Raw genomic sequence first — 14661 nt, 5'->3', positions numbered from 1 at the left:
TGAATTCAGACTGCTAAACAACATGTTAATTTAAAATATTGTAATAGAAATCCAGCAGTGCTACTTTCCTTTGCCACTAGTGGAGAACCAGAGCAGTATCATGATGTTTTTTTAAATATTTAAGTACAGCATTTGCTATTTGTTTATTTGTAGGGACGTGGGGTGGGGTGGGGCTAGTTGGGTAGGTTGAGAGGAGATTTGCAGACTAGAAGAAGGGCCAATCCTGGGGCTTTTTGCCTGTCAGTCTGAGCCACACTTGGGAGATGCCATGGCTCCTTGAGGAGCTACAGTGGACCCAGTTATGAAACAACTGCCTGTTAAAACCAGTTGTCTGCTACTTTCCTCTGAACAGCCTCAGATTCTCATTTCCCTCAAACTCCTTTTGTTTAGGCTACCAAAGACTAGATCATTTGACAATCTGACTACAGCTTGTGACAACACAGTGCCTCTGGCCAGCCGGCGCAGCAGTGACCCAAGTCTGAACGAGAAGTGGCAGGAGCACCGGCGCTCACTGGAACTGAGCAGCCTAGCTGGTCCTGGGGAGGAGCCTCTCGATCCTGACAGCCTGGGAAAGCCCACCAAAGTGCTGGGCGGTGCCGAGCTGTCTGTGGCGGCTGGAGTGGCTGAGGGGCAGATGGAGAACATTTTGCAAGAGGCCACCAAAGAGGAGAGTGGGGTAGAGGAACCTCCCCATAGGGGGAGCGTTGAGATGCAGGAGGTCGAAGAGGAGGCTGTCTTAGAAAAGCAGATCAGGGCAAAGACCCCCGAGGGCTCAGCCATTATCTTTCCTCAAGAACCAGAACTGGGTGATGCTGCTCTGGTGAACTGTCCAGACACTGGCCTTTCTGTGTTCTCCCAGGATATTCCTGAGCAGCAGGGTAGGCACAGTGTTCTCCCCAGTTTTCTCCCGGAGTCCCTCGAGCGAGAGGATGCCCAGGAGGTCCCTATGGAACAGCCCCAAATAGGAGCTACCACAGAGGGTAGGGAGGAAGCTTTTCTTCCAGTCCCAGTAGATGCAAAAGATGGCTATGGTACCTCACAGTCAAGTTCTCTGCTGCCCTCCCAAGTACCATTTGAGGCCAGAGGACCAAATACAGACAGTTCAATGGACATGTTAACAGAAGATCAAGTCAAGTTGGAAAGTGGGCCCGAAGGCCATCATACACCTTGCCTGGTAAACAGTGGCTGGTTCAGTGACAAGCACATGCTTCCTCAGACCATGGAGCCCCGGCCTTCGGGGAAGAGCGTAGCTGAGAGGCCCCAGGTGGCAACTGTGGTACATAGGACTTCCCCTGGCAGCACCCACAGCCCAACACATTCTCCTTGTGCCTTGCCTTTAGCCGAATGTAAAGAGGGGCTTGTGTGCAATGGTGCCCTAGAGACTGAAAATAAGGCTTTAGAGCAGCTCCCAGGGCTTAGCACTCTCCAGAAGCATGCCACCCCCAACGGGCACTGCACCAATGGCGAGGCTGGCAAGAGCAAGGACTCACTGAGCCGCCAGCTGTCTGCTACAAGCTGCGGCTCTGCCCACTTACACTCGAGGAACTTGCACCACAAGTGGCTGCACAGCCACTTGGGGAGGCCATCTACAACGGGCAGCCCTGACCAGCCTTCCCGCAGCCACCTGGACGATGATGGCATGCCTGTGTACACGGACACTATCCAGCAGCGCCTGCGTCAGATTGAGTCAGGCCATCAGCAGGAAGTGGAGACCTTGAAGAAACAAGTACAGGAGCTGAGGAGTCGCCTGGAGAGCCAGTACCTGACTGGCTCCCTCCGCTTCAATGGGGACTTTGGGGATGAAGTGGTGAGTAGACCACAGTGCCTCCATAGCTGCCCTAGGAGAGGGCACACTGAGGCTGGGTGCTCTTTGTGCCCTGTGCACGGTAATTGGTACAGATTTCTAGAAGAACTGGAAAGGTCCAGAGTAGTTCTTTTGAGAGGCTGGAAATCAGCATCAGCTGTGAATGGCAGTCGGCCTGTTGTTCTTTCCTGCCTTGCTTGCTTGCCACAGGGGTCCTGTTCAGGCAGTTAGAATAAGGAAGACAGCACTCAGTATGTGGCTGGTCAGATCTCTTTGGAGAGAGGATCATGTTTTAAGAAAAGGCATGAACTCCTGGGTTCATTAGTAGGGCAATGTCAGATATTTCTGTCAAATTATGATGCCTGTCCTACCCCAGTAGCTAGTAAACTGTGAGCTCCCCTGCCTCCCCCTCCCCTCAGCTGTAGTTTAATTAACAAATGTTTGTACTTGCCCTGTGGCAGGTGATGGCAGTAGAAATGGGGAGACGGAATTGGTTTCTGGCACTGTGGAGGAGTTAGCACTAATGGTGCCTGGTGACTGGAAGTCGGGGAGGCGGGGTGGCTACGTGAAGGGAGGCTCTCCGGGAGGTGCTCTCCTCACAGGCTGGGTCTGACTTGATGTGTTCAAGTACAAGAGGGAGCCTGGCTCTGAAGCAGTCAGCGTACACTAAAGGCGGGCTCATCCAATGACTTTCAATTCAAACTGACTTCTCGGTATTTCCTTCATACTAATGATGGTTTCTCATTTTCCCAAAGAGTCCTTCAGAGAAAGGAGGACATGCCCAAAGCACTCAGTTTCAACACACAGATGTAAGTGGCAGGGTTGGAGTAACAGACTCACTGGAGCAGCTGACTCAGAGTTCACACGCCACCCCAGTCACTTCCTGGAGCCCAAGGCCTATCCTTCCCCTACAGTCACTGCACACAGCCTTAGACCTGTGCATCTCTCTTCCACCTGAGTTTAGCCCTGTCTCTGCACCTGCTCAACCCATTTCTTGATGGCTGAGGTGCCAACAGATTTGGCAGCCCTTAATACTCAGGCCCACCCGAAGTCCCCAGTGCTCCCTTCTTTACTAAGCCCTTTCTTCTGGGAGGAGCCAGGTTCATTCTGTTCAGCTCTGTTTGTTTGCCAACAGACTTCAATCCCCGACTCGGAAAGCAATCTGGATCAGAACTGTTTGTCTCGCTGCAGCACAGAGATTTTCTCTGAAGCCAGCTGGGAGCAGGTGGATAAACAGGACACGGAGGTACAGGCTCAGCCCCTGTTCTGAGTACCGTCCATGCAACTGTTTTACGGTTCTTCTCCACCCCCATCCCTGTCCCATGCCCCTGGCCAAGGAATAACCTCATAGAACACTTAGCCTTGAGCCTCTGTGAATCCCCATCGAGCCAAGAATTTCTGAGTCAGGGAGACCCAGCAGTCTGGTCCTCTCTCCTCCTTGCCTCTCTGAACTGGAGCCTTGCCCAGTCTTACGGTGACCCAGGGTGCTGCCACCCTGATACTTTATCTCAGGGGAGTTTGGAGTCCCCGCTAGGGAAACGATTTGGACGCCTTTCTTGTACTGCTGACATCAGCCTGCTGGGCTGGTGCCGCTGGAGCCAGTATGGTCCTTGTGACTCTTGCTGCTCCCAGCATGGCTCTGCTGGCTCCAGCTCAATGGCCCATCTCCAGTCACTAACCTGGCCCCACCTGTTTTACAGATGACCCGTTGGCTCCCTGACCATCTGGCTGCCCACTGCTATGCGTGTGACAGCGCCTTCTGGCTCGCCAGCAGGAAGCACCACTGCAGGTGCCGTTTGGGTGTGTGGTGGGGGGTGGGGTGGGCCAGGGTTTGGAGGCTGAGGTTTGACCCACAGAGCTTGCACCTTGGAGAGATGCAGGCATCTGGCTGGCAGTGTCCCCTCTGAGGCAGAACCTGGGGTCTACAGGACTCCAGCTCATCTTTTGTGCCTCTGAAATTGGTTTTTGCATTTGTTGTTTTGGTTTTTTTCCAATTCAGAGTGATCATGACTAAATTTTAAAATGTGCAAATGATGTCCCCTTTTGTTCTGTTTTGCTTCCTGGATTAGCAGAGCAACAGCCGCCACCCAGACTACCATTTCGTATTCCTACCAGTTCTTCCCATTCAACATGGCTGCCCTGAGCAAGAAAAATTTTCCTGCTGTGGGCAGGGAACTTCATTTTCCTACTCCTTATCCTGCTCCCTGACCCCAAACTTGTCTTGTGGTAGTAGTGAGGAGACGTAGCTGTGGGGACTGGTAGGGACAGCTGAGGAGACATAGTCTTCAGTCCTTAAGGCTCCTGACTTCTTTCTTCTTGGTTGGGGTAGTTAGCTGCTAGGAATGCTTTGCCCCAACTAGGGTGGTAACTGACTGTGCAGTGTTCATGGGGTAGGAAGTTTATCTGAATCCTGACATAGCTCATCCACAGGAGAGAACCCAGGTAGAAATGGAACCACCTCTTTGTCTAGTAATGATGCTTCAGGATCGTTTATCTCCCTACCATGCACCCCAAGCCCGTATGTCTTTGGTTGGCTTCTCCTCTGAGCTCTCTCTCCCCTCCTTGCAGGGACACTGACCGTGTTGATCAAACGTGGTGAGCATTTGCAACAACCTGTCTGTGATGTCTGCACATCTACAATAACTTCACACTAACGCTGCCATTTCCCCCTCTCTGCACTCACTGGGATGAAGCCTGGGGCTGGTAGCACAGGCAGGCAGGCAGGTGGGCTTGGGGGATAACCAGAGCAGCCAACTGGGGAGACAGTTAGGGTTGAGTCAGACTGCAGCCATGTGCTCCCCTCCTGGCCACACAGGTCAGCGGAGCCGTCCTGCTTGTGACTTAGAAGCTGGGCTTCAGCAGGGGCTGCTCTTGGGGCAGAGCCAGTTGGGTTTTCAGAGCTATTTTCTTTGGGTTAGTCATTCAGTGGGATCCTGGAATGATGCTTCATGATATCTGAGTCAGAGAGCATTGCTGCTCCAATTTTTTTTTTTTTTTTTTTTTTTTTTTTAAACAAAGAGACCAGGACTGAACAGAGGTGGTCTTTCCAGAGAACTGTTTTATCAGGGAAGACTTTAATGGAGCGTTCCACTTGGGGTCTGTCAGGATCCCCTGAAAAAAGCCAGATAGGAAAGCTTAGTTGGTCAGATTCATATCAAGATGAACTCCAGCAGGTATATTAAATAAATGCATATGTTCAGAAGTAGATTTAGGTAATTTTCCTGTGAAACCACAGGTTCTTGCTGATTCATGCTTTTCTGAAACATGAGGTTCTTAATGCGTTCTAGAAGATGAAGTTATGTGTGTTTGTTTTAGTTCTGTCCTTCCATTGACCCATGTCTAGCCTTTCCTTTTGTGGGTCTTTTTGTTGTTGTTGTTGTTGTTTGGTCCCCAGAGGGTATTTAGTATTCTCTCCTCTGTGCCCAGGTGGTCCTTAGTTTACATTCTGTGGGTTTATATTCTGAGGAGCATAAATGAAAAGGTAGCGAGTGATGCTGGCTAAGGGGGAGCATTTCCCTTCAGCTGCTTTCCTCACGTCTTTGGTGGGCTATGTCAGGCTCCTTGAAGTCTCCCATTCTTGGGTTTATTGAGATTGAATTGTACTTCAGGGCCTAGCAGAGTGGGGTTGTAAGGTGAGCAGAAACTTCTCTACCAGTTCCTTTTCCTCTTAGCTCTAAAGGACAGTTGTTTGGTTGTGGGCACCTTTGCTTCATGGACACGTCAGAGCTGGGCTTTCAAGTGGAAGAGAGGGGAGCCCTGGGGCCTGAGTACAGTCTGGCCTTCGGGTAAAGCTCTGATAGTTCCTGGTAAATGCATGGGGGCAGGGGAGTGAGCTGTAATTGACTGACACCTATCTAATAAGGGGAGGGGTGTTTGTGCACGTGTGTTCATCTGTGCTCTCTTGTCCTTTCACCTTGAGCATGTGTTGCTTGTCTTCTGGCTTTGCATGCTGGCAGCAGGGCAGTCCTAGATGGCAGCAGTCTGTTCTTCATGTTGCTGCCTCCGAGCCTCTGGGGATGTAGCCTGTTGGACAAGGCTCCTCACCCCACTCCAGCTTGGCTAGGTAGTTTGGTCTTCTCTAAAGGGCTCGGAGGTAGTTCCATTGGACTCTGGTCTCTCTGTGACCACGAGCTACACAGAGGCCATTGCCCAAGTGGGTATGGCTCACTGGGTTTTTTGGGCCAGGACTTAGCCAGTGTTCTAGAACCTACTGCTGCGTGGGGCCCTTTTGTTCTCCTGGATCTCTTGAGCAGCATCCCCCCTGTCCACCTGTAACCTTGAGCCATATGGTGAGACAGCCAGGTGTCCTTGGCCCTAAAGTCACAGTGCTGTGCAGCTATACTAGGCAGGGACTTCCTGCCCCCCAACCCTCACCCCCACCCCCACCCTGGCTTTTCCTGGGCTAGAAAATGAAACAGCTCAGTCTTGGAGGAGTCTCCAGCACATTCGAATTACCACAACCAAGTTCTGTCTTCTGAAGTTGGTTTCCTCACACCATACCTGCGACCGAAACTAACTGTTTTGTTTTCTTCTTCCCATCTCAAGGAATTGTGGGAATGTGTTCTGCTCCAGTTGTTGTAATCAGAAGGTTCCAGTTCCCAGCCAGCAGCTCTTTGAACCCAGTCGAGTGTGCAAGTCTTGCTATAGCAGCCTTCATCCCTCAAGCTCCAGCATTGACCTTGAACTGGATAAGCCCATTGCTGCCACTTCAAACTGAAGCTCAGTGACCTGGGGCGGGCAGAGGCCAAGCTGCTGTTCCTCTGACAGGCCCACACAGCCTGGACAGACCGAGAGGCCCGTGCACTTTGGAATGGGGGCATGGAACCACCTGCGCAGAGTGACAGAAATTTGGGATGTACCACTGGATTGTAGATCGATTTTTCTTTCCTGTTGTCCCTCCTCCCTCCTTTTGCATCTTCTGCCTCCAAAAAAGAAAGAAGTCCTCTGGTTGTCTTAAATTTTTTTTTTTTTTTTTTTTTTTTTTTTTAAATGAAAGACCAGAGGTTACCAGGCCCCATGTAAACTGTTGAGCCGCCTGCTGTCCTGTGATGCTGAAGATTGGCTTGGTTCCTCAGGATGGGAGGAGGCTGGTCAGAGTCAGGAGTGGAGGCCCAGGATGAGTGAGTGGGGGGAAGCAAGCCAGGGCTGATGTTTGTGACCATTTCTCGTGCTACTGCCACATCAGAGCTGATTGGAAAAACCTTTGCTGCTGAGGAGGCTGAAAGCATCTTCCCTCAGAGCACTGCCCCGAGTGCCATCTCTCTCTTGAGAGGAGCTGGGCCTGTCCGACCTCAGAGATGAATGGGATTGGCATTTGAGGGAGGGACACAGAGTAAATGGAACCCTTCCAGGCCCTCTTTCAGGGAAGAAAGGTGTTTGTTTCTCTGAAGCGAGTGAGAGGGACTGGGAATGGGGGTGGCATGTTCTCTTTTGCATGGGATTCTGTTTTTAACTTGACCCTGGATGGTCTAGGGCTCCCTTCACTGTCATGAGTAGGCCTCTCGGCCAGGCTGTGTAGTACTTCCCACCCTCAGGCATAAGAGTGCATACTGGCCAGAGTGCGGTGTCCTGCTGCTGTGGCCAGGGCCAAAGCCTGCCCTGAGCCTGGGCACACCTGGAAGCCTCTCCCCCAAACAATCTCTCTCCCTTGACCAGCACAGGGAAATCCAGACTCAGGGTTCCAAAAATTCCCCATTCCCAAACCAAACAAATCATGGATCTCCCCCCTTAAGGGGTAGAATCAGCCTTTTAGAGTGTAAGCCTCTGGAAAAGGGAGCATGTCCTATACAATCAGCCTTCCTCCTCCTTCCCTTCCCTTTCTGGGGCAGTGGGAAGGGCCCAGCGATCCCCCTGCCCTGCTCCTGTGCTGCTGGCCAGCAGTGAGGGGACACTTGGTGACTCTGCAGGGTTCTTTAGGAAATTTGTGACACAGCCCGTAGGAGATTTGGGGCACCTTTCCTCACTAAGTTTGGTGTGGTCCAAAAAGAGCCTTAAATCAAGAATATTTGTGGTAGAGTGAGTGTGGGGAAGGTTTGTGCTTTGTAATCTTGGCATCCATGTTTTGTGCCTGCCCTCCCTCTTGGGGAAGGGCCATGCTTGGCTCTGCTAAAAGCTGCTAACTGGTAATGGCGGATCGTGGTGAGCAGATGGGGATGAGGCCAGGGAACTCTGACCCTTCAGAAGCAATTCCCTGGCCAAGGGAAGTTGTGTCTCAGGAAGGTGCTCCTGTGTGTGCCTGGGTGTGGTTACGAGGTGGCTCAGAGCCTCCCCTGGAGCTGTCAGTCCAGGCAAAGCCAAGAGCATCAGAATGAGTCTCTGACTTCCTAGTGGCCGCAGGTAGCTCAGAGTCTGACTTTAGTGAAACAGGGTGTAGTTCTTCTCCACACTCTGTATGGTCTGGCCGTGCAGGTGGGGAGAAGTCAGTCTAATTAAAGATTGTGCAGTTCCTAGTGACAGGTGCCAAGAGGTTATGATACGGGTTTCTTGGGTCTGATGTACAGTGTGAATAAATGCTTGCAGCTCTTAGCCCTTTTCGATCAATGAAGCACTTTTTTATTAATATTTTTCTTTGTATGTAAAGGAGGAACCGTAACTCTCCGTAGCTGTACATATAACCCTTTTCTCCTAAAGAGGAGTCAGTCATTGCTCCTATATTTTTCATTTTTTGTCAAAGCAGGAAGTAAATACTTTAGAACTGTTAAATATATAAATAAAGTGAATAAAGTTTAGTGTTCCGCATGGTAGCATTTGCTAACACATTCTAATTGTTTGCCCTGTGGTTTATTCCCTCTTCATCCCTTTTCCCTCTTACACAGCAGCAGTTTGAGGTGCTGCCGGGAAGCTGAACTTTGGAGAAGGGAGTTCTATTCTACTCTGTTCTACTCTGGACCTTGGCAAGCAGGTGCTCCACAGTGCCCAAGCACTGGAACACCTTTCCTTCATGGTTTTGGCCCTAACCTCTCTCTCAAGCTAAAAAGACAAAGCAATCAGGCATCTTAACAATAGGCGGGGGTGGGGGTGGGGGTGGGGTGGTGTTCCTCATCCAAAGAACTGAGCATCAGTAGTAAATACAGTAAACTACCTCTGGCTTCTAGCCATGTCCCCCCAGTAGCCGGTGCTCTGGCCCCTTAAGCCCACAGTGGCATCTGCAGGGCTGGTTAAGCAGAGCCCTGCATGGGGAGATGTTGAGGCAGGGGGAGGTGTCCAGAAAGTGCTGCTTCCTGTGCTTGGATGAGAGCGAGTGGGTGGGCCGAGAGACCCTCGGAGTAGAAGCTGACATGGGTGTGACTGGATCATGTGTCTGACTGCAGGTCATCCTCCCTCCACACCGAGCGCCCAACCTCTGCTCTGTAGACCTGCAGAACCAGCCAAGCAGGCAAGACCATAGTAATGGGTCACTTCTTGACTAGTTCTTGCTCTTCTCAGAGGTGGATTTTCTTTCCCTGCGTCACCCTGGGGCACCCTTCCTCCGCACAGGTCTGTAGGAGAGCTACATCATGTGCTTCCTCCCTAGAGGTTTGTCCTGAGTAGTGCCCACCATCTCTGGTGGGTTGGCCAGGCTCTAAAGAGTGACCTGCTCAGAGCCTCCCTCAGGGCCTCAACTCCAGGACAGGCTTTTCCACGGTCACTTTCTGGATGCACACTCTGCCTAGCTTGTGTAAAGTACCTGAAGAGGAGAGCTCAGCTGCATGCGCCATCCAGCAGGTGTTTGACAATGGCCTGTTTGGGAGAAGGTGCCCCTTCACCTGCTAGCAGGGAGGCCAGACGACATTCAGACCAGTTTGTAAAAATGAGTGTGTTCAGGCACCGTGTGTCCACACACTGCTCCTGTTCCTAAGGTCTGATAGTTTAGACCTTGGCCAGTTAAAACACGAGGAAAACCCAGCAAGGCTGGCTGGGGCCTACAGGTGGGGAGCTGCTGGGGGGAGGTGAAGATGAAAGCCAGCGTGCTGGTGAGACCTGCACAGAGTGTGGGGCTGAGGCCGGGAGCTGCTATGGGAGAGGTCTGTGTGCAGAGAACGGTGGTTGGCCAAGGGCCACGCCAGCTTTCTTCAGGCCCCCACGAGGCGGCACTTGGTGTGAAGCAGTGAGGTACTAACAGTGATTGGCCAGGATGTCCTCCTCATCTCTGAACTTGATCCTGGCACTTTCTCAATATTTACCTTCTTTCTTTACTTTGGCCTTAATCCGAGTCTAAAAAATGAAAGGGCTGCCTTAATCCACTGGGATTTTTCTAGTGAGGAAGTACAGAAAATTTTTTGAATTATTTTGCTAATATTCTCACTGTGGATTCCTATGTTAACAAAGCATATTCTAGGACTTAGAAAGGTACTGTGGCAGATCTGAAGGAAAACGAAAAACATGGCGCTGGGAGATCTGTTAGACAACATGCAGCTATCGAATATATTGAAATGGGAATCAAGAATATACCCTAGAGTAAGATTACAGGCTCTTGAGACAGCCGATACACTTCGGGCTGCTGTGCGTGAAGCTAGCAGATTAGATTCCATGTTTGTTGAAGTTAACTCTAGCCCTGGCCTCTCCCCATCTCTTAGGACTGATTTGAAGGTGCTCTTGCAGGATTTCATTTAGCGAGTGCCTGTTCAAGCGACCCGTCCCCAAGGCTGCAGCTGCACCTGCCCAAGTGAGTTCACCAAGGAAAGGCTAACAGCACAGTTAAAAATGGACCCTAAGTCACGGAGCAGTGACTGATTATCCATTCGGAGTTTGGAATAACATGGCAAGAATCCCAGCTATTTGATTTCTAGTCACGTTTTCTTTTTTTTTTTTTTTTTAAAGATTTTATTTATTTATTTATTTGGTAGACAGAGATCACAAGTAGGCAGAGAGGCAGGCAGAGAGAGAGGAGGAAGCAGGCTCCCCATTGAGCAGAGAGCCCGATGTGGGGCTCGATCCCAGGACCCCGAGATCACGACCTGAGCCAAAGGCAGAGGCTTAAACCACTGAGCCACCCAGGCGCCCCTCTAGTCACGTTTTCTAAGAGCATTTGTTTTAAGTCGAGGTTACCGACCTGGTGTCTCCAGGGCCGGCCTAGAATGTGTGAGAGGCTTCTGGCAGTAAGAGGTGACCCTCCTATGCTTTTGCCTCTTAAAACACAAGGCCTGCCGTCCGCAGCAGGAAACCACTCTGACGCTTCCTCTCCTGTGTGCAGCGTTCACCTGCTGCACAGTCTGCACAGGTACCAGCTGCCTCCCCTGCAGAACAGGCCTCTCCTGAGCAAGGCCCATGTTCAGAGGCTTGAAGGAAAGGAGTCTCTCCCCACCCCCACTCCCTATGGGAATCACAAGGTTTTTAAATGTGGCTATTGTATTTTATTTACCACTTCCTATCTTGTCTTTCTACCTGAGTTGGGTCACCTTTTCTTACAGCTGCTCCTAGTGGTTGCATTTCAATTGTATTTTCAGGTTGAAAGTTGTTTTACATTGGCATTTAAAATTGGCCTTTAACTGCTTCCCTATTGGTTCATAAGTTGTTTTTTTTTTTTGTTAATGCAAACATAACCTGTGAGGCTTGGATGCTGTTTAAGAAACGCTGTGTGTTGCCACAGACAGTAGTGCTTGCCTATTGTAACACCGTTGATTCTGCTGTAGCCTTAGTGACCATGTAAATGAAATAAACGTGTCCTCTTCACCCACAAACAGTTGTTCGGCCCCTGGATTCTGGTTGCCACCGTGGTTCTTTAGTCAGTGCGGTGACCAGCAGCATACTGGGTGCTGGGATGAGTCAGTTCAGCTCCTTGGTCCCTCTGGGAGAGGGAGGGGCCTGGCCGGGAAGGGGCGGCTGAGCAGCGTTTGTGAGTCTGAGGCAGGGGACTTAAAATCCTGATGATTAGACATGGAAGGGATCTTAGATGATCTGGTTTCGTGGTTTTCATGCTATTTTGTGGGGAGGGAGCCGCCACGCCCATTCAGTATTATACTTCCAAGTAAGATACGATTTGAAGAAAGGTTTTGGTGCTTAAAATAAAAGTCTGAAAATGATTTGATTTTATCCAAACTCCTCTGTTTTTTTGGTGAGGGAAACAGCCTCAGGGAGCCACAAAGACTTACCCAAGACTGTCAATGAATTAACAGCAAAATCTGAGGAAGAAACTTTCTCTCCCAACTCCACCTCCACCACCTGCCAGTGCTCCTGGGCTTCCAGAAGACAACCTTAGATAAGTGGCTACGGTAACCTGCCTCTGAGCTAGAAATCTTAGAGAAGAGCTTAGTAAATGTACCAAAAGGCTTAAAGAATGAGCCCCCTTCTCCCTCCCAAGCCAAATCAAAAGGTTTTGATACTAGGGGCGCCTGGGTGGCTCAGTGGGTTAAGGCCTTTGCCTTCGGCTCAGGTCATGATCCCAGAGTCCTGGGATCGAGCCCGCGTCGGGCTCTCTGCTCTGCAGGGAGCCTGCTTCCTCCTCTCTCTCTGCCTGCCTCTTTGCCTACTTGTGATCTCCGTCTGTCAAATAAATAAATCTAAAAAGAAAAAAGGTTTTGATACTATAATCATTGTCTTTAACCTTTCAAATATGTGTTATTAGCATGAATTGTCTAAGTTGAAGTAATAACTGTCTTAAATCAGCAGGACGGGGGGGGGCATTTTTACTACTGCAAATGGGTTAGTCGTGAATGGTCTCTGCCTCCAATTTATTTCTGAATTTGCTTTAGAGCAAAAAATCATATTATAGGTGAGTGGCTGCAAATGTTAACAGTCACAGCTTGTCTGCAATCTCTGGTTATTGACAGAAGTGAAGTAGATGCTTGGAAAAAAGGATTAACAGAAGTTAATAGAAGAATACTCAACACCTGCTTTCAATCCTTATCCTCGCTACATCAGTAGTAAGAAACACCTAGGGGTTATAAATAAGCCCTCAAATTACAATGAGAGCCACTAGCACTGAGCAGCAGCTGGGCCTGGCGATCCACCACCAGGCTAGCGCCCTCCGTCTCAGCCCTCAGGCCTACTCAGGGGCGGCTGTGGAGGCCTCACAGTGACGTCTCAGGCAGTTTAAACTCATGTGTGCACATAAGCGACGATTTTTACCATCTCAGCTATTTGAAGTGTTTGCAGAGAACCCCTGAAGCGCTGCCACAAAAGCCAGTTTCAAAACCACTAGTTTGGTGGAGAAAACCTGAGTTTCTGAGCCCACAGATCTGGGTTTGGAATTCCAGCCCTGCAGCACCAGCTGAGCTCCCTTGTGGGCGGGTGGGGAGCTGAGCCATTTCCTCGTCTAGAGCACAGCGCTTTGCCAGAAGAGCCGGTTGAAGGTGGTTGCTTAGTAAATGTTCCCCTCCCCACTGTTCATGGGATGAGATGGCATTTCTATCTCTGGCTGCTGGCAGACACTGCATGTCTGGCAGACGTTCTGTTGCACCATGTATTGAGACTAGGAGACAACCGGCCCCACCCTGGGTCTTCCACCTTACGGAGGTAAAATTCTGACCTTGAAGCATTCTGGTCTGACATTTGCAATGTATTGTAAAACTATCACTACTCAAAAACTTTAAAAGTTCATACATGTATTTTATTAAAGGATTAAAATGTTCTTATGGATGCAGGTGCTCTGATGCTTTTAAAATTGCATAAAAGCAATGGAAGGGGGCCCGAGAGAAAGAAACCACTTGTTGGGGTTGAGGGGGCACCTAAGAACTCCTGAGCCCTATGGAGACTGACATGGCCTCACTTTGCTGAGGTTCCTGACTAAAGACAGAGACCAGCTGTCCAGGCTGAGGAGTAGGGGCGGCAGAAGCAGGTGGCCTTTAACCTCTGCCGTGCAGATCTCTGAGGCAGAGGCCTGGGCCCAGGTTGTGTGCGCTATCTAGTAAGAAAACCTCCGTGAGGACCCTAGACCCCAAGGTTGGAAAACGAAGCAAACGACCTTGGGTTCATATGATCCCCCATCCCTCCACCCTGGCCATCTCTTGTGCCAAAGAAGCCCAAGCTAGCTGAACGTAATTAAGGCTCTGTCACCAACTTAAACCAGATTAGCGTTCACTGTAAATGGTTGCCCTACTACACCTTGCCATGTGGAAGGTCAGGCCCTAGACTGGTGGTTCATTCAAGTCGCCGTGGAGGTGCTGCGACCAGCTAGCACACCGTCTTCGCTGGGGCAGCTCCCACTCTTAATGTCAACTCTTGGGACATGACCTCTGTGCTCTGGCACCTCAGGCGATTCTTTCATCTGAATGATAAACCAGGTGCTGCCTCAGAGGCTCCTCTTGCCACCCCCCACCCCGTGCTCATATGTCCCTGAGGACTAGCCATGTGCTCCGGTCCCTGCCCCAGGGCATTCCTTCTCAAAGTACACTTTACCACAAGGCAACCCCCAGCCGGCGCTCACACTCTGCAAACAGCCTCCAGCACCAGGCTTGTCCTCTGCTCTGTCCTCTGCTCGGTCTGGGGACCTAACCGGTCAGTGCCAGAGCTGGCGTGAACACTGGTGCCACTCTGCCCTTCCTCCTCCGCACCCAAGTAAGAAGTTAACGTCTTTGCAGACATGTTCCCTGGGACTGGGAAACACTCCGCCATGCAATCTGGCTATGAAGCTTAATCTTAAGTTCTGAACCATACCAGGCAGGAATAAACCAGAGCATCCAGTGCCACCTCATATAGCTTCCGTCTGCTACTCGGGGGGAAGCCAGAGGAATGGCAGCAGGGGCACCTGCCTCTCTTAACTGATCACCCTTGCCTCTCCCACGACCTCCACCTAGCCCTACATTGCAGAGCACTCCAGGCTTTTAGAGAACTCTGCCTGAGGACAGAGCTGAGGACAAGGGCCTGGCTATCTAGGATCACCTAGTCACTCCTCCTTGCTGGCCCCTCACTGCAGGTCTTTGCTTTCAACAGCTCTGGAT

General features: G+C 50.6%; 1 protein-coding gene and 1 long non-coding RNA gene across 20 annotated transcripts in view; one reads left to right on the top strand and one right to left on the bottom strand.

Annotated features, from left to right (window-relative positions):
- Nucleotides 1-8568, top strand: part of MTMR3 (myotubularin related protein 3) — a 139503-nt gene extending 130935 nt beyond the window's left edge. For 6 of the 18 annotated variants that reach the window (XM_082697988.1, XM_082697989.1, XM_082697976.1 and 3 more), the window contains 5 exons: nt 391-1807; nt 2940-3050; nt 3505-3593; nt 4373-4399; nt 6350-8568. In XM_082697988.1, coding sequence (XP_082554114.1) covers nt 391-1807; nt 2940-3050; nt 3505-3593; nt 4373-4399; nt 6350-6521 — 1816 coding nt within the window. In that variant the 3' untranslated portion in view covers nt 6522-8568. The remainder of the gene's footprint in view (nt 1-390; nt 1808-2939; nt 3051-3504; nt 3594-4372; nt 4400-6349) is intronic. The other 12 variants (XM_082697977.1, XM_082697993.1, XM_082697991.1 and 9 more) reach the window with 3 other exon arrangements.
- LOC309847585 overlaps nt 1-14661 on the bottom strand; it is a 49753-nt gene that overhangs the window by 16130 nt on the left and 18962 nt on the right. The gene's annotated exons all lie outside the window — the stretch shown is intronic.

This window comes from Mustela nivalis, assembly GCF_964662115.1.
Source record: "Mustela nivalis genome assembly, chromosome: 14".
Lineage (NCBI taxonomy): Eukaryota > Metazoa > Chordata > Mammalia > Carnivora > Mustelidae > Mustela > Mustela nivalis.
The sequence above is the reverse complement of the archived record's forward strand: the minus strand, read 5'-3'. Positions and strand labels throughout refer to the sequence as shown.